This window comes from Paramormyrops kingsleyae, chromosome 24 (genome assembly GCF_048594095.1).
Source record: "Paramormyrops kingsleyae isolate MSU_618 chromosome 24, PKINGS_0.4, whole genome shotgun sequence".
Lineage (NCBI taxonomy): Eukaryota > Metazoa > Chordata > Actinopteri > Osteoglossiformes > Mormyridae > Paramormyrops > Paramormyrops kingsleyae.
The window spans coordinates 17,580,901-17,605,383 of NC_132820.1; the positions used below are offsets into that span (position 1 = coordinate 17,580,901).

At 46.8% G+C, this 24,483-nt stretch overlaps 1 protein-coding gene and 1 long non-coding RNA gene across 3 annotated transcripts in view; one reads left to right on the plus strand and one right to left on the minus strand.

Annotated features, from left to right (window-relative positions):
* The first annotated feature begins 1,235 nt into the window (after positions 1 to 1,235).
* LOC140582261 (uncharacterized) lies at positions 1,236 to 13,243 on the plus strand. The gene is made up of 3 exons (XR_011985189.1): positions 1,236 to 1,357; positions 3,258 to 3,299; positions 12,787 to 13,243. It is a non-coding gene; the product is annotated as an uncharacterized lncRNA (long non-coding RNA).
* The window catches only part of LOC111856907 (actin-binding protein WASF3-like), a 48,808-nt gene continuing 31,265 nt past the window's right edge, over positions 6,941 to 24,483 (minus strand). For both annotated transcript variants that reach the window (XM_023837216.2, XM_023837217.2), the window contains exons 2-9: positions 23,059 to 23,208; positions 21,906 to 22,040; positions 18,582 to 18,735; positions 18,191 to 18,308; positions 11,132 to 11,307; positions 10,614 to 10,883; positions 10,098 to 10,480; positions 6,941 to 9,986 (exon numbers count right to left, since the gene is read on the minus strand). In XM_023837216.2, coding sequence (XP_023692984.1) covers positions 9,829 to 9,986; positions 10,098 to 10,480; positions 10,614 to 10,883; positions 11,132 to 11,307; positions 18,191 to 18,308; positions 18,582 to 18,735; positions 21,906 to 22,040; positions 23,059 to 23,191 — 1,527 coding nt within the window. In that variant the 5' untranslated portion in view covers positions 23,192 to 23,208 and the 3' untranslated portion in view covers positions 6,941 to 9,828. The remainder of the gene's footprint in view (positions 9,987 to 10,097; positions 10,481 to 10,613; positions 10,884 to 11,131; positions 11,308 to 18,190; positions 18,309 to 18,581; positions 18,736 to 21,905; positions 22,041 to 23,058; positions 23,209 to 24,483) is intronic.

The window sequence follows — 24,483 nt, forward strand, 5'->3', positions numbered from 1 at the left end:
CGGCCAGAGCCGAGATAGGCGGGTCCTGGCTCATTTTAGAAAGCAGACAGATGGCAGTAGAGCAATGGAGGCTCCCTTTGTCTGCTTCAGGGGAGAGGACCGTCAGGAGCGTGATTTATCACCGCTCTGCCACTCCCCGGTCACTATAGTGACGTCACACTGATGTGTGTACGTGCATTGGCACAGTAACAAAACACTGATTGCTCACTGAAGAAGAGATGAATCCAGAAGGTTCTGGACAGTACGCACCTCTGTGCTGGTTCACGAGCGGCTGGCGTTCTGCCCCCATCTGATGCTATGACACATGGTGCATTGTGAGAGGGGACAGACAGAGTAATCTGAGTCGTCTTAAGAGAAGTCTGTCCTTTAGTTAAAGGACGCCTCTTCAGATAAAAATAAGAGAAGGTCACTTTAAAGACGGGCCCCTTCGTGCATGAATTCTACTGCGGTGCTACTATAAATACATCTGAAAATGCAAGAAAAATCCAGTCAAGTTGCCCAGAATCCTGGGTTTGAACTTCCTGCCTCTCTCCATTTAGCAGGAAGAAGGCTGCATCGCTGCTGGAGGCTTTCCAGCATAAAGATACACTGGACCATCATGCCATCCACTCTCACTTATTAGTTATTGTGTGATAAACATTATTTGCACCCATCAACAGATGCTATGTCACTTCTACCTGCTAGCAGTTTTGTTTATGTTGTCACACGTGTAAGATTTGATTTCATGTTTGAATGTTATTTATTAATATGGATAATTCCTGACATGGGAAGAGAAATTGGTTTATAATACTGTGATGTAAACAATTTTTTGTATGGTGAGATTCAATTTCTGATAAGTACAATGCACTTTATTCAATGAAAGGACATGGTATATATTGCACTGTGGTGAATGTATTCCTTGCTGAAAATTTATTTTTATTACTGTAAATATGAAAAATATCCAAGGGAAAAAGTTGTCAAATAAAATGAATAATGAAGAACTCTGAAAATGTGTTGATGTCTGGCTTGTATTTATCAAGCATCGTTGCCAGCTGTTATTCAGGGCTAATTTTAGATCATCCTTTTTTGTCAGTTATTTTTGTATACTGCAAAGCTGTAAATGGAAGGAACTTAATGTCTGAACACCTCCCCCTCTCTCTCTCTCTTTCTCTCTCTCTCTCTCTCTCTCTCTCTCTCTCTCTCTCTCTCTCACACACACACACACACACACACACTACATTATAGTTTCCATTCACAGCAGTACCATTCTCCATCGATTTCAGGAGGTACGATGAGGCTTGAAAATGCAGGAAGAGACATGAGGAGGTGGGGTGAAATATGAGGCAGGGTGAGACATGATGAAACGTGATGAGGAAGGGTGAGTCGTAAGGAGGTGGAGTGAGATGTGAGGAGGCATGGGTGAGATGTGAGGAGGCGGGGTGAGACGTGAGGAGGCGAGGTGAGACGTGAGGAGGCGAGATTGAGATGTGAGGAGGCGGGGTGAGACGTGAGGAGGTGGAGTGAGATGTAAGAAGGTGGAATGAGATGTGAGGAGGCGAGGTGAGACGTGAGGAGGTGGAGGGAGATGTGAGGAGGTGGAATGAGATGTGAGGAGGCGAGGTTGAGATGTGAGGAGGCGGGGTGATACGTGAGGAGGTGGAGTGAGATGTGAGGAGGTGGAATGAGATGTGAGGAGGTGGGGTTGAGATGTGAGGAGGCGAGATTGAGATGTGAGGAGGCGGGGTGAGACGTGAGGAGGTGGAGTGAGACGTGAGGAGGTGGAGTGAGATGTGAGGAGGCGGAATGAGATGTGAGGAGGTGGGGTGAGATGTGAGGAGCGAGGTGAGACGTGAGGAGGTGGGGTGAGATGTGAGGAGGCGAGGTGAGACGTGAGGAGGCGGAGTTAGATGTGAGGAGGCGGAATGAGATGTGATGAGGAAGGGTGAGACATGGTGAAACGTGATGAGGAAGGATGAGTCGTAAGGAGGTGGAGTGAGATGTGAGGAGGCGGGGTGAGACGTGAGGAGGTGGAGTGAGATGTGAGGAGGCGGAATGAGATGTGAGGAGGTGGGGTGAGATGTGAGAGGGCGAGGTTGAGATGTGAGGAGGCGGGGTCAGACTTGAGGTGGAGTGAGATGTGAGGAGGCGGAATGAGATGTGAGGAGGTGGGGTGAGATGTGAGGAGGCGAGGTGAGACATGAGGAGGCAGAGTGAGATGTGAGGAGGCAGAATGAGATGTAAGGAGCCGGGGTGAGATGTGATGTGGCAGGGTGAGACATGAGGAGGCAGGGTGAGACGTGAGGAGGCAGGGTGAGTCTTGTAAGGCTTGAGGTCTCCAAAGCCGCTTCCTGCTTCTCTAAATGCCTTGCACTCTATTTTCATGCTTTACATTTTCTACACTGAGTATTGATAACTAGTCACCCGTTCATTAGAATGCATCGTTTTTGGTGAATGGAGATGGTAATTTGTTTATTTTGGGGTGGATTTGGATTTGGGAAGTCGACCATACTGTCTTAAGTGAGATTCGGTTTCTCTGACTTTGTTTGATTAGCCTTAGTAGAGCTTTAAAGAAGGTCAGATCAGTGCAACACATGGTACAGGATCTGGTACCTCACTGGGAAAGCTAACAGCTTGTGCCCATGTGTTATTATGAAGTGTAAACACTGGTTGGAAAAAAATATATAATGATTACGAAATTGTCATTTATTTTTATACAAAAAGGAATAATGGCTCTGGGCCACTTAACCCGAAATACACAGAGGGCCCTCATGTTGCAGGGAAAGTGGGAGATATTTAATGCTTAATTATGGAACTATGATTAAATTACTATAGAGTTACTATAAAGTTATAGGATTTTTGAGCGGTGTTTTAATATGGGTGTGGGTTGTGTTAGGAACGCCTCTCTCGTTTGCAAGGAATATTCCAGTGGAATGTAAAATCCCCTTTGGGTTAATTTACCTGATTGTGTGACACATTTTGTGTAATAATATGTTCCAGCTTTTAAGACTGATGAAAAAACTGAATTTAGCAGCAATGAAAACCATTTAAATGAATGACGCATTTGTTTGTATTTTTATATTTTTATTTTGTTTCATAGTTTCAAACATAGTACCAGTTGCATGAATAAATTGATAAAAAATAAACATGAATATGATATTGTAATATTAATTATTACTGAATGAGAAACATGACTCAAGATGCAAATGACTGTCCCACTTTACCTGAACACTAATTATTGTTTCTGTACATTTTAAGATCCTCTGATATTTCTCATTTAGATTTTACCAGCACCTGAAACAAGTTAGAGTGGCGGACCTGAAGTAAGTAACATACCTTCTCCTGAACCATTTACCAGGTTCTACTCTAAATCCATTTACCAACAACCTACTCTGGAGAATGTCACGGTGGGCTGTTCCCATCCCAGGTGTTACAGGGTCAGGCTGCACCCTGGATGGGACACCAGTCCATTGAAGATCACGTGCACACGCAACATGGGCAAAACATGCAAACGTCACATACTGAAAGGTGGGGTTCAAATCCAGCCTCTTAGTAAATTAATCAAACAGTTGTCAGTGGCTGTAGTGAGATTTTCAATTCCAGACAAGTCTGCACATACATTTACACATATGTAAGAGTTTATTAACCTTGTAAATAGTCTCTAGGGTTTGCATCACTTTTGATGTAGCTAATTTTAGGTTTATAATGGAATAATATAGATCTGCTGCAAGATTCCTTGTGCCAGCGTGAGAGCCTGAAAGCATGCGTGTCACACCAGAAGTGTGAGACTTGGCAGCCCTGTGACTAGATCTAAAGAAGCCCTGTGTTGTGCAAATGGTTGTATATAAAAATAGTTGTTACGATGCAGTTAGATCCAAGACTACATTAAAGGACCTGTAATGTAATCGATCTTGGATGTTTATTAGAGGTATTTCAGGCGGCTTTATTGATCACATATCAATGCTGTATCGATGTTATACCAAAAGGAAAGGTGAGCTTTTGCTTTGCCGGTGCAGGGTCAGCTTGGGACATCTTACCCCACATTGTCTCGGAATTTGCAGCGACATCAGAAATGCTGTGCTCGTTTTTGGCTAACCTTCCTCCCCTTAGCTCCGAGACTTAATGTACTGTACACATATTAGCATGCTGATATGCCATTTACGACGTCCATTAAGCTGCTTTTAGTCAGAATAAGCAAGTTGTTCACTCAATGTAACTATAGATAGTTACAGCCCATCTTCTGATCGCTATATTTAACTGTTTAATTTGTGGTTTCAGTTATTTTCGGCTGATGTGTTAGCTAGTGGTGTTCTTTGCCCACAGAGGCAAAGAGAAGGGCCTCTCATGATTGGATAAATGCTGCACATTTGAAACACCACAGCCTCTGCAGTAAGACACGTGGAACCTTATTTATTACACCGCAGCAGATTAATTCAAATTTCAGGTTAATTAACGATTAAGGGTTTTGGTAGTTATGCTTTTAGAGGAAAACGATCCAAACTATTGTAAAAAATGCAGGCAAAGAAAAAAAAGTTCTAAAAATTGTCATATTATCCAGGCAGGTAGTTAAAAAGGTTATAAATTTCTCTGGAGGACAGGGGACTACTATACCACTGACTAGCAATGGGAGCTGTGGCCCAGGCCACATGCAAAATTAATGCCACTGGAAAGGTTAAAGGTTGCTGCAAGAAATGCGACAATCCACTTCAGAAAGGCAGCTACTGTACCATGTGAGTGAGGCTGGTTGCCATGACGAAATGCACCGTGTTCCCAAGCCAAGATGCGTGGATCTCACATTTATTTTTTTTTTTCCCCAAAAATAACTTTTAAAAGTAAAGCGATGGTATTCGCCTACACTAACTAATATTAAAGAACACTGCTATTAATATGTTAAATGTGATGCAAATCATTTTCTGAACTTGTTTGCCTAGTTTAGGGTGGCAGAGGGTCTGGACCCTATTGGCACAAGGCAGGGAACAACCCTGGATGGGGTGAAAATCCATTGCAGGGCACACGCCCACACCATTCGCACCTATGGGCAATATGGTAACTCCAGTTTAACCTCAGCAGGTTTTAGACTGTGGAGGAGAACCTTATGATGACACAGGGAGAGCATGTAAACTCCACACACATGGAGCCATGGTGGAGACTTGAACCCAGGTTCCAGAGGTGGGAGGCAACAGTGGTAATGACTGCATCCAAACAGCTTTCAGTATTGATTATATATTTTTGGCTTACATGACATCTGTGAATTTCTGCAATCTTTGGGCAAGTTCCAAAAATATTCCCGTTTGATTGTTCATGGCCTACTGTAAAAAAAAAAAAAACAAAAGTCAAATTTGCGAACACGAAAAGGCTACTTTACTGTACTACACCATTAAAAATGTGTCTCAGCATTAACTTCTGGTGGCTGAGGTTTTCCAGCCACTGCCACACGATCAGAGACCTTCTGCTGATTTCCGGCAGATGCGGCTCTCTGTATGTGGTGCCCCCTGCTGACCTCAAACCATACACAGTCATCTCAGTTAATCCCCCCCTTGGATTGAGTTCCTGCTCCCAAGCTCGGCACATTTACACCTGCTGACTCAGTGTCCCGGCTTATGATTGTATGTTATGATCCAATCCCCCCAACCTGAGTCTGTGCAAAGTCTGCCTCTTCCTTTTGGGGCAGAGGGACTGACTTCCTGCTCTGATCTTCTTAGAGGTTGCAGAAGAGGCTTTATCAGCCCCAGAGGGACCACCGGTCAGTCGAGGTCACAGCGCTATGCCGGTCAGGCCAGTAGGGGGCAGCAGTAAACACACAAATTTAGATCTAACCCTTTAGTCATAGCTGTAGGCTTCCAGATGTTTCTCTAAATTACTTAAAACAGAATCAAAATCAATATTTGAGCATCTGTTCATATAAAAGCCCATTCATGCCCCCATGCATGTAAATGTAAATATGCCAACCTATACTATATTGTCAAAAGTATTGGGACACCCCCTGAATCATTGAATTCAGCTGTTCCAATCACTTCCATAGCCACAGTTGTATAAAATGAAGCACCTAGGCATGCAGGCTGCTTCTGCAGACATTTGGGAATGAATGGGTCACTCTCAGGAGCTCAGTGAATTCAAGTGTGGTACCGTGATATGATACCTGTGCAATAAGTCCATTCGTGAAATTTCCTCGCTACTAAATATTCCACAGTCAATTGTTAGTGGTATTATAACAAAGTGGAAGCAATTGGAAACAAAAGCAACTCAGCCAGAAAGTGGCAGGCCATGTAAAATCACAGAGCGGGGACAACGCATGCTGAGGCGCACAGTGTGCAGAAGTCACTCAGTGGTTACAGACCTCGATACTTGCCTGACTGCATTGTGCCAAATGTAATGTTTGGTGGAGGGGGGATTATGATTTTATTGTTTTTCAGGGGTTGGGCTTGGTCCCTTAGTTCCAGCGAAACGAACTCTTAATGCCCCAGCATTCTAAGCCATTTTGGACAATTTCATGCTCCCAACTTTGTGGGAACAGTTTATGGATGGCCCCTTCCTGTTCCAACATGACTGTGCACCAGTGCACAAAACAAGGTCCATAAGGACATGCATGAGCGAGTCTTGACTGGCCTGCACAGAGCCCTGACCTCAACCCGATAGAACACTTTTGGGATGAGTTAGAGCGGAGACTGCGAGCCAGGCCTTCTCGACCAACATCAGTGCCTGACCTCACAAATGCTCTCCAGGAAGAATGGTCAAACATTGCCATAAACACATTCCTAAACCTTGTGGACAGGTTTCTCAGAAGAGCTGAAGCTGTTATAGCTGCAAAGGGTGGGCTGGCATAGTTTATGTATAAAGAATGGGATGTCATTAAAGTTCATGTGTGTGTAAACACAGGTGTCCCAATACTTTTGGCAATATAGTGTATTTCCCAGTCATATAAAAGAATTATACTTCTGTGGAAGAATCACAGTCAAAAACAAAATTCCATGGTATTATTGTTTAATTGTGTTTCCAAAGAAAATATGAACAAAAACAGCTCATTGCATTTTTCTTTATCTTTATTAGTAATCAGCTTTTTATCTTACATGCACATACCACTTATTTTTCCTCACATGATAATTGTTATTTATATACCCAAAATATTGTAGAAGCAGTGTTACAAACCTATGTAACAATTATTTGAAAAAACACACAAGTGTCTAAAAATTGCAGGTTGTAGCTAAGCCTGAGTTGTGTTAACATCCCTTTTGCAACTTCTGTTACGTGCTGAAATAAAATAAACCAGCTTGATCCTTCAAAAGGATCCAAACGGACGACTTTGAAGACCACAGAAAAATAGGCGGTGGGCTCACAAATACCCCAGAGACACAACTGCTCAAACTGAGTTAAAATGTTAGCATTGCTGGCAAACAGGCGACTGTGTTGATCTTAAAACCGTGAGCAGTAACAGAGAGCAGTAACCGTGAGCAGTAACAGAGACTTGCAGAGCCACCACCAAAAGATTCCATCTCTCTGAATCTGTGAACGATTACGAAGCCAGGAAATCAGATTTGATGCTCAGCCACTACAACGGAGAAAAAAGCCGATTAGCAAGTGCAAGGAGCTCTGTGAATTGAGTTGTACGATACCGTGGCTTGTGAGAAAAATAGAGGTGTGCGCTGCCTCGCCTACCCACGCTCCTGCCCTGCAAATAACTCCACATTTACTACAGACATACTCCACCCTTAAGAACACAGTGTCTCTCTTAGCTCTTTGAAAATGTGCCTAAAAACTTCCCATCTTCCCATCATTTACCTTCATGATATCTGCATGCATGTTTGCCCCAGCTTCTCTGGATCCTCTATAGCAGTGTTTCCCAATCCAGTCCTCAAGGACCCAAAGACAGTCCATGTTTTTGCTTGATGCTGGGAGGGAGCAAAAAAGTGGTCTGTCTGGTAGGGAGCTGGGAGGGAGCAAAAACTGTCTGTGGGACTCAAAGACCAGACTGGAGATCACTGTGCTACAGCTTCTCTTCACCTCTACATCTGAAGGCATCAAACCTGCGATGACTCTCTGCAGTCTCCTGAGACACTAACAGTTCTGTTAACAGAGTTAATATGGCAATACAGTTATATAGTAATACAGTTATACTAACTTGCAACTTAGATTGATGCTGTTACATACTGAGGGACAGTGCTCATTTTTAGTTTCCTAAAATCTCTGGAACTATTCCAGGATCTACTTTGTTAACTGAACATGCAAATTGTTACCGTATTTGCATAGATTGGCTGTTTTTAAATCAAACCTAAATTTTGTATGTCTTGTGGTGCTTCTTTATTCATCAATACTCCATAAACAATGATCGTAATAAATAATCTGAAGTTACTAGGATAATTATATAAAACATTTATGAATTAAGTAAAGTGATTCAAGTGGAGTTCAATGGAAAGAAATCCGAGGGATTTGATCTTGGTAGAAGAACTGGTGCAGACTGGTTAGGAGTCAGAGGCCAAGTTAGGGCTGAGACACAGTTATTACAGACAGGGTTAATAAAGCCCCAGAGGCAGTATTCCTTTCTGTCTCCATAAGACATAAGCTCAATGCTACTATTAGCAGAGCGGCATTAGGTGCAGTGTTGCTATGAATATCATCCCAATGATAAAAAGGTTTATACAGTGTGTGGTATAAGCAAGTCAACATAACACTATGAGAGGACTTTACAGTGATGCTGTATAACTATGTCAATGTAGCTCTGTAAGAGGACTTTACAGTGATACGATGTAACCATGTCAATGAAATGCTGTAAGAGGACTTTACAGTGATTCTGTATAACAATGTTAATCTAACGCTTTAAGAGGACTTTACAGTGATGCTGTATAACCATGTCAATATAACGCTGTTAGAGGACTTTACAGTGATAGTGTATAACCATGTCAATGTAACACTGTACAAGGACTTTACAGTGATGCGGTGTAACCATGTCAATGTAACACTGTAAGAGGACTTTACAATGATGCTGTATAACCATGTCCATGTAACTCATTAAGAGGACTTCACAGTGATTCTCTATTACCAGGTCAATGTAACACTGTAAGAGGACTTTGCAATGATGCTGTATAACCATGTCAATGTAATGCTGCTAGAGGACTTTACAGTGATACTGTATAACCATGTCAATGTAATGCTGTAGGACTTTACAGTGATGCTATATATCCATGTCAATGTAACGCTCTAAGAGGACTTTACAGTGAGGCTATATAACCAGGTCAATGTAACACTGTTAGAGGACTTTACAGTGATGTGGTATAACCAGGTCAATGTAAGGCTATTAGAGCACTTTACAGTGATTCTGTATAACCATGTCAATGTAACACTGTTAGAGGACTTTACAGTGATGATGTATAACCATGTCAATGTAAGGTGGTTAGAGGACTTTACAGTGATGCTGTATAATCATGTCAATGTAATGCTGGATAAGGACTTTACAGTGATACTGTATAACCATGTCAATGTAACTCTCTAAGAGGACTTTACAGTGATGTTGTATAAACCTGTCAGTGTAATGCTGGATAAGGACTTTACAGTGATGCGGTGTAACCATGTCAATATAACGCTGCAAGATGACTTTACAGTGATACTATATAACCATGTCAATGTAACTCTCTAAGAGGACTTTACAGTGATGTTGTATAAACGTGTCAGTGTAAGGCTGTAAGAAGACTTTACAGTGATGCTGCATAACCATGTCAATGTAACACTGTATGTCGCTGTACTGTTTTGCAGTGTAATATCTTGTACCCTCTTACTGGCTTATTAACAGCGCCCTTATTCCAGTGTTTTCTCCAGCATCTTCACAGCACAGCGGGGTCCTGTGGGTCTATCTTGCCGACCTCAGTCCGACCACTCATTATCCTCCAGCTCTGAGTCATCGTCTGACTCGCTGTACTCAACAGCGATGCGCCGGGACAGGATCGTGGCCACGTCGTTGGCCACTGGCTCCTTCTTAGCCTCTTGCTCTCGCTGCTCTTGCACTTTACGCAGCTGGATGCCTGAAGGAAATACCCACAATCCTTTGCTTATACACACCTACAGTACATAGACACAGTACAGAGTCATCTCTGAGTATCTGGCACCCTGACCTTTGCCCTCTGACCACTCACCTCTGCGAATAGCAGCAAGCAGGTCGCTGCGGGCGTCGCTCATGGGTATTAGCGGGACCTGACCTTTCCGTGGAGGTGCCTCACTGACTGTAGAGGTCCCACCACGTATGGGGTATAGGACATGAGTGGGGGGACCAGGAGGGGGTGGTGGAGGGGCCACCGGGGGGCCCCCAGGGGCAGGGTGGGATGGAGAAGCAGCGTAAGCTGAGGGTGGGGCAAGTGGGGGAGAGGGGCTATAGGGTCGGGACATGGCGGATATGGTGGTAGAAGCAGGTGGGGCCGGGGACACGGTTGGACTGTCAAAGGCCGTCTGGGCCGAGGGGATGAGCGGCGGGGCCGCCGGTGCAACTGGTGGCACATAGTAATCCAGCATCTGTGGCCCACTGGAGAAGACAAATGACATAGTGAAGAGGACAGCATACAATCTATAGCACAAATCACCTGTGATATCAGTGAGTTGTCCCTGCCGGGGGGCATCTAAGGGGGTGCGTGAGGGATCGCTGCATCGTCACCAACCTGTAGTCCTTCATAGGCTGTGGGCGGGGCCCGTTAAGGGCAGCATCAGCGGCCATGGGGGCATGAGTGGGCTGCTTGCGTCCCAGTGAGTTCTGCCGGCCGGCAGCTGTGGCTGGAGGGGGATAAACCCTGTCCAGGGACTGGGAGTGGGCGGGGGCCCCCAGGGCATCCTTCCCCTCAGATGTGGAGTAGGAGCCTGAGCTGCTAAGCTGGCCGGGGTGGATGGGGCTGGCAGGGTAGGAAGGCACCCCTAGGTCTGACATCACTGACCTGGAGCAGGGGGAGGGGAGAAGGTGGAGATGGGAAATTAAGTGCCTGTTTTCAATATCACGTGTGAAGGGCATCTTATGGGAGCATATCTCCAAATGCCAGGAATTATTATATGATTTTGAAGAGATACTTAAAATCTGTCAAGCAGGGATTAATATATTCAAGTAGCATGAAGTGCCTGCAATTCCCCATAAGGGGGCAGCAGGGAAGTTGTTGAATGGAGTGTGGTCCAGGCGGAGCAGAGCTACCTGCTGTCGGGTGAGAGGGAGCTCTCAGAGGACCGGCCGTGATAGGGGGACGGGGTCAGGCGGCTGTCCGGGCGTAGCTCCTTGTCATAGGCCATCATGTTCCACTGCTGGCGCCGATTTCGTGCCTTCCTCACCTTCTTCACCTCGCGACTTGGGTCCTCTAGCTGTTTCTGCTCCTGAGGGACAGAGAGACATGGATTTCAGCACATGCATCTTTACTCAATACCACGGTGCCGAGGCAGGGGGAGTCCAGAGCCTCAGGCCAGACAGGCCATGGTGTGAAGCTTCTGTCACTGCAGACCACAATCCTCTACAGCCACGCGAGCTGAGACCTCGATCTGAACGCCAACCCTGTCACAGGAGCAACGCCGCGCAAAAGTCAGACAGAACAGACAGTGCTCCCATGGTGGTAAAAATCTGGACAGGTCTAAAAGCCCAACAGATGGGTAATGTCACACAGGCAGATGTCTCACTGAGCCAAGCGGGAGCCTTGTGGGTTTGGCTCGTATGCATCGCGACTTATTTTGGTCTGAGTGGGCTGGGCTGCTGGTCTGTGCTGGGGAGGAGGCCCGTGGGGTGAAACCTGGAACTTAGTCATGTCACTCCCCCAAAAAGTCAGTGGGTGGATCACAGAGGGCGCCCACCAGGCGAGTCACAGCAGGTGGGTCACAGAGCGCCCACCGAGCGGGTCACAGCGGACGGGTCACATAGGGCACCCATCCGGCAGGTCACAGCGGACGGGTAACAGCGGGTGCCCAGTGGGAGAGTCACAGCAGGTGGGTCACAGAGCGCCCACCGAGCGGGTCACAGCGGACGGGTCACATAGGGCACCCACCCGGCAGGTCACAGCGGACGGGTCACAGCGGGTGCCCAGTGGGGGAGTCACAGCAGGTGGGTCACAGAGCGCCCACTGGGTGGGTCACAGTGGGTGGGTCACAGGGAGCCCACTGGGTGGGTCACAGCGGGTGGGTCACAGCAGGTGCCCACCGAGCGGGTCACAGCGGACTGGTCACAGCGGGCGCCCACCGGGCAGGTTACAGAGGACGGATCACAGAGGGCACCCACCCGGCAGGTCACAGCGGGTGCCCAGTGGGAGAGTCACAGCAGGTGGGTCACAGCAGGTGGGTCACAGCAGGTGCCCACCGAGCGGGTCACAGCGGACGGGTCACAGTGGGCGCCCACCCGGTGGGTCACTCTTGTCTAGGATCTATTCAGTGCAGAATTTCCTTCCTAACGACCTGCGGAGGATCTGCAGCAGAGAGGCACAGCGTGATCTCAAAGCAGATCAGCACAAGATATCCCTGCAGGCCAAACAACCCTCTACTCTAAATCATCTGCTATTTCTGGCTCATCTAGGGATTTCAGAGCAGAAGACACCACACCATATGTTTTAGTTAATAAAAAATTATGTTACACCCTAAATAGTAGCACTAGCAGAGATTTTATAAATATAATATTAGTATAAATTACAAATGTCACAAACACTAGGATAATAAACTAGTTAGATACACCACTGCTATCATACTGCAAATTCTCAGAAGGAAAATGTACATCATCTCAGCCTGGTGACTGACTATCACAGGTTAAATCTGCTTTTAACTATCTGTTAAATATGTGTTTCTTAATTGCGCTGGTTTGATTCTGATCTTTCCCAGGTTTCACTCCAGCAAACCCTGTCAGCTCTCAGCTGTCTTCAGCACCTGCCCACGCCTGCTCTTCAGAGAGTGACGCTGCGGTCCTGCACACCAGCTGCTTCCAGGCTGCACGGTGCCCCCCAGAGGCTCACATGGCTCGTATTCAGTGAGTGCGGCCCAGCGCATCAGGGACAGACAGCCAGCAGCTGCACCAAGATGCCCCACGCAGAGGAAAACGCTGTCAAACATGCTGCGTAATCCTAGGTTCATTCTAGGTATAACTTCAGAGACTTGAGCCACAAGCTTTACTGACTGAGGCCCCAGGTAATAAGAGGCCTTCTACACAATAGAAGCCAAAACATAAAAAGCTGACATTTATACCACAGGTGCTGTGGTTGCACTGAATAAATTATTTGATAAGATAATATATCTGACACATCATGTGGCTTATTTCAACGCAGCAAAGGGCTGTTTTCTAGTGCCAGGTCATAAGCCTTGTTCTTCAATATACCTGCGTTTATGAAGTTAATTCTGACAATTAAATTCAGCCAGGTCATTTCTGGTGGGCAGCATTATGATATCACACCTCCAGGTTTAGTTCCTACCCCTGTCTCGGGAGGGAGTTTGTGTGTTTTGGGTTTCCTCTGGGCACTCCTGGGGGGTATTCCATAGAAAGTAGCTAAAGATAGCCAGACTTTCCCAAAAAAGTCAGACTCAAACTAGCACCATCTCTAAACTAAGCCTCATGTCATTCCACTATCGCAGTTGAGCTTTAACTAATCAAGGCTCATACAAGACACTCTTGCATAGTCTCACTTAGTGCGCACACCCGCAATATTTAAGCCTGTAAAACGAGAGCTGTGTTTTTTTCCACCCCAATACAAACGCTGCTGATGGAGCTGTATGAAAAATATGTTATCACTAAAATGTTATCACTAAAAAAGGCAATACTGTGGCCATAAAGCCAGGGAGTTGGCTGGGCAAACAATTGCAGACAGACTAAATGAGTAACTTACAGTATGTTGCAAGTGCTTAGTACAGTGGCATGATGGTACAGTGGTTTGTGCTGTTGCCTTACACCACGAAAGTTTCTGGTTCGATCCCTATTGCCAACAAGGAACTTTCTGGGTTGAGTTCACATGCCATTCTTACTGTAAAATGTTATTCTCTATTATTTGAACTCCATAAAATACTTTCAATCACATCTGTGTGAAATGTTCTGCACAAATAACTGTATCTTGTCTTTGCTTTTTACTAATAAACCTTTAAAGTAGACTGTGACTAAACAAAATAGAAAAATATCTTCCTGTTCATATTCTTTTTTTCCCCATTTTCAGTCATTTCATGTTTGACCTTTGTAATAAGAGTACACTTTTATTTTAATTATTCTGGAATTAATTGGAATGCTGAGACATGATTTTTTTATAGGCTTTATTATATTTATTTCATGACATCAGTAGTGAAAGCGCGGAATTTCGTCCGACGGAACGATCTTTTGGGAAACTGTTCCCACACGTTTCCCACATGTTCTTTGAGACAACGATAAACTAAGCGAGACAGTTAACCTCATCCGGAGCAGACTTGTTCACAAGTTACCATGGTAGCTCAGCTGGGATAAATTTTAGACACGTTGATGGAACGGAACTCTCACTTAAATGAGCCAGACTTGTCTTAATCTTGCTTCGTGGAATACCCCCCTGGTCCTTCAGAGAGTCCAACGACATGGACTACAGACATATTATGTACTTTATAAGGGTTACACAGGACTTCATCAATCTTTTTTTCTCCCAGCAATCAGCTATGTCCTTATCGATCCCTCTATAAATGGCAAACCACAGTGCAGAGTGTGAAATGGGGTATTTCTAATAAAAAAAACCTGGTTTTCAATGGAGAGTATTCCTTAGCAAAGTGATACAGACCCACCAGCCAACAGAATCTGATGCTTATTATTACGTGAAACAACATCAATGAGCAGATAGTCTAGGTGTATAGTCTGTAATTATTTTATATTTTATCTTTGTTTAATCTGCTTTCAACAAAAAAAGGTAAGTTAAAAAATAATAATAAAAAATGAGTAATAATTGGCAGGATTGGATGCAGGACCCAGTACCACCACCCTGCTCTGTAGTGCTAACTCCCAATACCCCCCCTCACCTCCCTGCTAGTCAAAAGAGGCATGTCAGTCCTGTCTGCTCAAAGTCCGACGAGCAGAAGGCACGAATAATGACAAGCAGAAACAGCCAGGGGAGAGAGGGGGATGAGAGAGTGGGGTGCATGACGGGGGGGGGGGGGGGGGGGGGGGGGAGGGTGTGAGAGAGGGTGGTGTGAGAGGGCAGTGTGAGAGAGAGGGGGGTGTGACGGGGTGTGTGTGAGAGAGAGGGGAATGAGAGAGAGAGGAATGAGAGAGGGGGGTGTAAACGGGGGGGTGTGAGAGAGGGCGGTGTGAGAGAGAGGGGGGTGTGAGAGAGGGGAATGAGAGAGAGAGGGTGTGAGAGGTGGGGGTGTGACAGAGGGGGGGTGTGAGAGGGGGGAATGAGAGAGAGGGGGTGTGAGAGGGCAGAGTGAGAGAGAGGGGGGTGTGACGGGGGGGTGTGACAGGGCAGTGTGAGAGAGGGGGGGTGTGAGAGAGAGGGGGGTGTGACGGGGGGGTGTGACAGGGCAGTGTGAGAGAGGGGGGGTGTGAGAGAGGGGAATGAGAGAGGGGGGATGAGAGAGGTCTAACGAGGGATAGAGAGAGACAGAGCGATGGAATGAGAGAAAGAGAGCAAGACAGAAGAGAAAAACAGAGACAGCCAGAGAGAGGGAGAAAGAAAATGAGTGAAAGAGAGGGAGAGAATGAGAGATGGAGGGCCAGAAAGAAGGAGATAGAGAATGAGTAAGGGAGGGAAGAGTATAAGAGGTGAAGGGCGAGAGAGGAAGAAAGACAGATTGCAAAAGTGTGAAAAAAGGAAAAAAGACAACAAAGACAATAAAAAGAAAACATAAAATGGACATGGGGAGTCACAGAAAGATACGAGAGAGATCGACTTTTACTCTGAAATCTTCACCCATTAATTGCAAGGCTTTAGCAATATATTTCTCAGACGTGCATTTTTCCCGGGAAGCCTCGTTTCTAGCGAAATGAAGACAGGGCAAATACAGAGAGTGTGACTCGGCGGGGCCCCAAGTGCAACAGACAGTGAGACTCGCCGGGGCCCCAAGTGCAACAGACAGTGAGACTCGCCGGGGCCCCAAGTGCAACAGACAGTGAGACTCGCCGGGGCCCCAAGTGCAACAGACAGTGAGACTCGCCGGGGCCCCCAGAGCGACAGGCAGTGAGACACAGCGGGGCTCCCAGAGCGACAGACAATGTGATTAGACGGGGCCCCCAGAGCGACAGACAGTGTGACTCGGCAGGTGCCCTTAAAGCGACAGACAGTGTGACTCAGTGGGGGCCCCAAGAGCGACAGACAGTGTGACTCGGTGGGGGCCCCAAGCACCAGGCAGTGAGACTCGGTGAGGCCTGCAGAGCGACAGACAGTGTAACTCGGTGGGGGCCCCAAGAGCGACAGACAGTGTGACTCGGTGGGGGCCCCAAGCACCAGGCAGTGAGACTCGGTGAGGCCTCCAGAGCGACAGACAGTGTGACTCGGCACGTGCCCCCAGAGCGACAGACAGTGTGACTCGGCACGTGCCCCCAGAGCGACAGACAGTGTGACTCCGTGGGGGCCCCAAGCACCAGGCAGTGAGACTCGGTGAGGCCTCCAGAGCGACAGACAGTTTGACTCTGCAGGGTCCCCAGAGCGACAGACAGTGACTCGGTGGGGCCCCAAAGTGACAGACAGTGTGACTCGGGACCCCCAGAGCGACAGATAGTGTGACTCGGGCCCCCAGAGTGACAAGCAGTGTGACTTAGCGGGGCCCCAGAGCGACAGACAGTGTGACTCGATGGGGTCCCCAGAGTGAGGCAGTGAGACTCAGGGCCCCAGAGCAACAGATAGTGTGACTCGGGGCCTCCAGAGCGACAGGCAGTGAGACTCGGTGGGGCTTCCACAGCAACAGGCAGTGAGACTCTGTGGGGGCCCCAGAGCAACAGGCAGTGTGACTCACCTACATGTGCATCACAGCGGGGCGAAATCACCCAGAGTAAGACTCACTGGCATCTCTGAGTACTTACAGTTTACAGTTTTTCTGAATTGCTAAAGCACTATACCTCATTCTTGGAACAAAACCACCAATTGACAAAATCCACTTATTGAATCAATCACTCAATTTTACGAAACTTTAAACTGTGCACACTTAATTAGACACAATTAACAGATCTGAGTCACCCTTTTTTCAAAACTCTAAACACATTTTCATTCATCAAAACATATTTTGTACTGTGGTGAAATTTCATGCAAAATAGAAAACAGAAGTTCAGCACAGCCAGCAGACAGTAGTCATCATTTAAACACAATGACTCAGAACTGTTCACACATGTTTCTAAATATGAGAAGAAGCCAAAGAGTGACTGGAACATAGAATACATGCCGGATGAGAGTGCAAGCGCCATAGGTTAGCTGAATATCAGCATCAAGGAACAAATGGGTCACACAGAGGATTCTTCCTGCATTGCTAAGCAAGGTAGAGCAAATCCTGTGATGCAGACAAAGTTTCCTATCCTGACCCAGCCCTGGGACATGGGGATGTGTAATGACTGCTCAGTAGTGTTTATGTACCGACGGGCTTGATGCGTGATCTGAATGCAGTGTTTACTTTTGAGCAAAGATAATAGAGTTTTGAGAAAATTGCTTGATTTTACCAGACAAGTCAAAGGTTCTGTGTGTGTAGCTTGAATGTTAGGGTTTGTACTTAGTGGTTTGAGAAAAGGAGAGGAGATTTTAGGAAGCAATTCAGAAAAACTGTAACAGTCCACTAGCTCAATACTTGGCATTCCCACACGAAGGAATAACAGTGATTATCACTGCATGGTGGTCTGCTGTTGATTATAATTCTACATATTGGGAGCAGTAGTGATATGAATAGCAGCTACAAGCAAAGCTGAAGTTTTTCTGGACGAGGACACAAGGGGGAGCACTTGAGCTGCAGTTGCTGCATTCCGCTAATGAACATCCCGTAAATCACTACAGGCCTCAGCTTCCCTGCTTATATAAATCGGCTTTAAATTGCGGCCGTAGATCAGAGAGGCACCAACTCAGCACTTGACTGTTTTATGGGGGCAGGTGCTGCAATAATAGGTCAGCTGATGCTCTGTATATAAATCAGAAGCTACCTTAAATGTGCCGTGATGTACATCACATCAGCATGGCAGTGCGACCCAGTACCCACCGCAGTGACGACCAAAGAAGTCCCACCCCTCCAGTGACGCCTATCCTGATTGGTAGGTTTGCTTCATGGGATTTTAAGGTGGAATACAATGACGCCGGAAGAGTCTCACACTCACCTTCTGCCGCCGCTTCTCCTTCCGTTTGTTTTCCGTCGCCTGCAGCATCTTCTCCTTCCACAGGTTGAAGAAGTAGGAGGGGTCTGTGTAGAACTTCAGCCCGTCCTTCTTGTCGTCCCTACGGGACAGCAGAGGGCTCTCAGACGGACGTGAGCAAGCAGGACACACACCCGAAATGTCCCTCAGAGTACCTGCACACATCATGTCCCAAGCTGCAGCACTTCTGTCATCATTACATGTGACTTACATACATGTGTCAGGAGTTCAGCGCAAAAATACATTCATGTGTCACTATTTTATGTGTAGTTTCGGGGAAGCTCATTATTATTATTCTTTACTGTCAAGCATGCTCAATTGATCATGATGATAATAGAGATGGTGAAGAGTGGACCTGTAGGGGCTGAGGATGTTGAGGGGAGGGGGCTTGTCACAGTGGTGGTAAATCTCCATCACGGGGTTGGGGGTGGAGTTCCGGGAGACGACCTGCTGGCTCTGAAGGGTGGAGCTCTTGAAAGCCTTCCTCATGTTGATATCCTGGAGGGACACTGCGACACGCACACAGAGATCACATGCGGCCATATTTGTGGGCGTGGCCAATTGGCTGCCATATTTAAAGCAGCCCAGCAAAAAATATTACCGCAAAGGATAGTTCCCTTTTTACTGCCTGTTTGAATTTATCGTCGACGGGAAAAATACAGCAAAGAAGGAAGCTGTTTTAGGAGTTTGTTAAAAACTCCGGGGGGGGGGGGGGGGGTAACAAACAGGAACTTATACAGCAAGTGACTGCCAAGTCTCCTCTGGATAAGTGTGTTGTAGCGTTAATGGCACTTAGCGGAACACAATGTATTAGCATTCAGGCCGTAGAGCAGCTTCCTGTGACCGTCACGGCACAGACTCTCTAAGTAGCTGGTATTCTTATTCTTATCCCGCTTATTCTGCTTCCATGGTCTCTGATCTGCTCAGTTCAGATTTTAACGTTACATAGCTGTTTGCCCGAAAGGTTTTGCCGTGGGCGTTTTAAAGCTTAGGCGTACTTGTCGATGCTAAACCAAAAAATGACTTCAGTGGCCTATAGTAGGACTAGCTGGAAGAGGTGGAATTGTCATAATGGGTCTACAGGGGGCGCTGCTGAGCAACCTGAGTGATCAATTGTCGGGGGGAGGGGGGGAGTCAGCATAATAGTAGCCCCCTTTCCTGCATTAAAGGAAAGCCACCTGGACCTCTTAACACCTTCCCTGAGTTTTACCACGAGAGTTCATATGTAAAAGAAAATGTTAACTAATGATATTTCTTACCCATGAAAATAGATATTACTAAATCACCCAAACCCTGACAGCAATAATAAAAACTCTACAATGATTTAATTAAAAAATACATAATAATTTACACGAGTGACTGGCTGTGACTGTGTCATGTCCCTTCTGATGGTGTTAATGTTAAAGGGGGCTATGGAGGCGGCATATATACATTATTAATGAGCAGTGGAGCTGGGGTGGGGGGGGGGGGGGGGCGCTTGAAAAAGCCAGGGAGAGGTCAGCTATGCATTATTAATGAGCAGCAGCATGGGGGAGTGGCCTATGGAAGACACCAGACACACCTCCTCTGAGATCACAGCCAGCAGAGAGGGGCCTTTTCTGCATTATTAATGAGCAAAGGTGCTGGGGGAGTGGCCTTAAGGGACACACAAAGCCACACCCCCTCTCTGCTCACATTCTCCAGAGCCTCCATGGAGGTGTCACAGATAGCTCGGCCATCAGGGGCAAGACCAGGATACTCTACCCAGGAGATGCTAGCTAAAAAGATCATTAAAGTGGCACTTTTGGCTTTATCTAGTGCAAACCTTATTAAGTTTAAAGACTGAGCCCCCACAGTACGCTCACGTGCCTGTAAATGCACTGGTGTCCTTTGCACAGGGGCACCTTGGCGATGGCCTGAAACGAGGCTTCCCGGGAGAAATGCACGTCTGAGAAATGGGTCTTACTAGAATAATAAGACTACAGTGCACATAGTTTTAATTGACTGTCTTAATAAAACACCGGACAACCATGCATCCATCTCCCAGCCACTACGGGGGTGGGGGGGGGGGCACAGTCTACCACAGGGCGCACACCAATGCCAAAGGCCCCCGCTGAAGCACCGCGGCAGCCTGTCTAATGACTGTAGCCATAAATATAGACGTTAGATTAATTTAATGATGAATATCATCTGTTCTAGCTATGGGTACATAAATACAGAGATAAAGAGATTCATTCCCCAAGTAGAGGTTTATTGGGCAATTTCTCCCTTAACTGCTGCTCGGCGTCAGAGACGGGAGGCCTCAGCTCATGAATGTGTCCCCAGACTGAAAATGCCCGTTTCTCGTCGCCGCCTCTGGTGGCGCTGGGCTCTGGGCCTCCGCCCGCCTTCGCCCTGGCGATCTGCTCCCCATCTCTCGCAGTCTCCCTCGGGGACCTCCGGGCCCCTCCCTCTAAGAGACTCAAGCTGGCTCAAAGTCCAGTTTGCTCCTAATCTGTAACTCGCTGATATTGGATTTTTGCTCCAAGCCCGCATCCCCGCATCCTCTCCCTGCTGACATGTGGCACGCTGATGGCTGAATCGCCTCGCACTCAAACTGAGTTATTGTGTTGTTTTTAATCTAATTCGGTTCTCCTGCAAAGCATGCTGGGATAAAAGGTGGTGGTGGGGGGGGGGTTGGGGGGGTTAGAACAGCCTCTAACTCTGAGTTTTTCACTGTCTTAGTTTGCAGATTTATCTGCATGAACAGCTACTACAAGAGAAACTGTAACATCAGTGTTAGTGCCACCTATTCTGTTCCCAGTCCGTGCTGCAGAGGGCGCCAAAGACCTAGAGACCCGGAGCTGCCATTGGGACGCCTGATTCTGTCCGTCTCACAGGCTCCACCTATCAGCTCTCTCTCCCAGACAGGAGGCGGGGATACCCTGGGGTAATGGGCACCGGGTAGCCAGGGAGGTATTGCCAGGCTAGACATAGTGCATCAATGAGTGAATGCCTGCATTCCTTCAAATGCTGGAGCAGATTAATGAGGCCAGTGGAACACTGAAGGGAACCAAAACAAGTAGCAGTAACAGCTAACCCCCTCCTCCATCCCCCCCCAACCCCTCCCCCCCCCCCGCCACCAATCCACCCAGGCTCACAAAAGTAGGTCACGGCACAATGAACGAGCAGGGAGAATGACGAGAGCGGAAAACAGACCAGGCGTGAGATGAAGAAAACAGCGAGAGCAAGCAGAGAGAGGCTCGGTTACCGAGTCCGAGCTCCGAATAACGTTGCGTGTAATTGTTCGTTTTAGGGAGATCGCACGCACCAACTTCGCAATCGCGTTCCCCGTCTCTGAATGTCGACCTCATCCCCCTGACTAATGAATCTGCGGCTCTGCCTGTAGACACCGATGGTGTGACGCTGTGGCACGTGGCTTAGCGGGTTAGCGGCACTGTGCCGGTGTTCACCGGCAGAGTGATGTCATCATCGGGCCCCTGAGCGAGGCCCCTAACCTCCTACTGCTCCAAGGACCGTCTGGCCCTACTTCCTCAAACATGAAGGTCGCTTTGGATAAAAGTGTTTGCTAAATAAAATATAAATGCATATGTGTGCCCCCCCCCAGAAAAACCAAGAATAAGAAGAGCTGAGAGCTGGCACACAGCAGCATAGGCATGCAGCTGCGCAGGTCCTGCAGCGACACAGCGCAGACACCCACCTTCTTCCACGGTAGAGTCCAGCTGGGTGACTCTGACGGCCAGCAGGTCGACCTTCTCCTGCAGGCTGCTCATCCGCATGTAGAAGCTGTTGGCCTCAATAAACAGCTCAGCAAAGACGTCCTCGGCGTGCCTGCCTATGGTTACACAACCACACACACACAGGGGAAGAGGCGTCAGATCCTCGCCGGCCTTCACGTACGCCTCCCCTCACTGCTCACTTTTCATCTTAAGTGTCCCGTTCGGGCAATCAATCCAAAGGAACCCACAAAACGGATGTTGGGCCCGCTCCGGCGATTGATACATGCATGCATTATTCAGCGCAGTGAGGTAATGTGAACGTGAACCTTCTCCTGATTCAGCAAGAGTCTGCCTTTCCACTGCATCTCTGCTCTGCTCCAAAGCACCAACTAATTTCCCCTTGTCCTGACACAGGAACAGGAAGCTCCAGAGACTCACTAAGGCTAGAAAAGGTTTGATTTCTTCAAACACAGAAATTCACCCGACTGGATGGATTAACGGCCTACAGTTGCTTATCCAATCGGGGTGCCAGATATCCGGAACTTACAAAGTAAGAATTGCTTTTTCTTATTCTGCTTCATTAAACGATGGCGTCTCTAGCTAATGACACCGAGGTCTGAATGTGCATGAAAATGAGCCTCACTTCATATGGCTGATAATCGCAGGTGACACCATGAGCCGGGGGGGGGGGGGCATTCCAGGCAACAGGACGGCGGCCTCAGAGGAGCTGTTTGATCCCTCTATGTTTGCCCCCCCCCCCCCCCCCCCCCCATAAAAAACATGGCCCTTTGGATTATTGGAGCGGATAAAGCGGGCCGGTAGAAACACAGACTCCATTCACAACATCTCCAGCCCCTCAGTCACATGCAGACTCACAAGGGAATCAAACCACTGAAGATGCATTAGGAATAATCAGAAACTAACCCTGAAGACTTTAAAAGCAAAACATAACATCATCAGTCTTCATTAGTACTGCATTGAAAAACAACTAAGCGTGTAATTAAAATTGTAAGAGAATTAACCAATCAAAAAAAAAATGTGTGTTAAATCGTCTCTCACATGCTCCACTGTGATTCACTATTTATAGTGGTTCTGCAACACTGCAGTCTTGGGCCAGCAGGGCGGCGCACTCACTTAGGTTCCCCAGCTGCTTAATAATGGCCGCCAAGGTGGTGTTGGTGACACATTCCAGCTCGCTGCTGACCCCTTGGGGCAGAGCTCCTCGACACAGATGCCGGGGCTCGATGCTCCTCTTCACTAGAGGCATGGCTGCCGTTCAGAGACCTTGGGGGACAAAGAGGATGAGAGAGAAGTCAGGAACCTCCAGGCTGAGTACTGAAGAGGCTGGGGGAGGAGTGTGGGGGAGCCGGAGCCTCTCCCAGGCAGCAGAGGGCACAAACTGGGGCTACACTCAGGATGGGACATCAGTCCACACAGGTCACATCCCAGCTGAAAAAAACAGCTAAAAACCTGCCTATGCAGGTAGCTGGTTTTAGCTGGTCTAATGTGGCCATCTCCCAGCTCCTGCTGCTCTGATGGTTTAACTGGGTGGGTACCCAGTTGCTCATGCTGGTGCGACCAGCTAAACTATCAAACCATCAAGCAAAAACATCCCATATGGAAAAGTTTGTTAAAAATAATCTAAGACATTATATGACATTCAAAATAAATATACAATGCATATTAACTTAATGTGTCATTAGACGTATACGTCCATAATTAATGTAAAATACATATTAAATTAATGTTTTATCAAATATTTAAGTACTACATTGATGTACAATGCATATTAAAGGGATGTTTTGTCAGTATTATTCTTTAATACATGATTCTTTGAATGAACTCAGTTGAATCATGGACAGAGGTTTCACACGACTAGAATGAGTATTTTGAAAATGAAACATCCTTTTATAGTTGATGCATCCACTTTGTGTTCTGAGAGCACAACAAATTCTCATGTCTGATTAAACCAACTGAATGTGCAGAGATCATAGATGTCTTTCACTAGAATAATATAAAGCGATATAATTGTTTATTAAGAAACAACATGTAATAAACATGTATTTCCTACTAACGCTATATGTTATCATGAATGGTACAATGAAAATTTTGTTTTTTTCCTGTAAGTTTTTCTCCTGAGTCCCTCACATGCCAAGTGAGGTTACTGGTATGAATGTGGCCATAATCATACTAGATAAAACACTGACTGGTAGTGAACTTATAAAAACATCATGCATCGTCAAATATAATTGAAATAAGAAAAATGCTCGACAGCCTTATATGAATCACATGTTTTTTTTTCATATGGGATACTTTAAACTGGTCAGCGATCATATATTGTTCGACCAGCTAAACCATCTTAAATTGGTCAGGCTGGTTTTTTCAGCAGGGATGATCCAGGGAGATCGTGAAAATTCCACATAGAGAGAGCAGGCATTTGAACCCCCAACCTTGCAGGTGTGAGCCAACACTGCCCCCCACCAAGCCCCCCACTGAAGAATATGCATAATCTAAGCAAGCTAAACCAGAAAAGCAGTGAAGATCTGCATTTAAATTCTC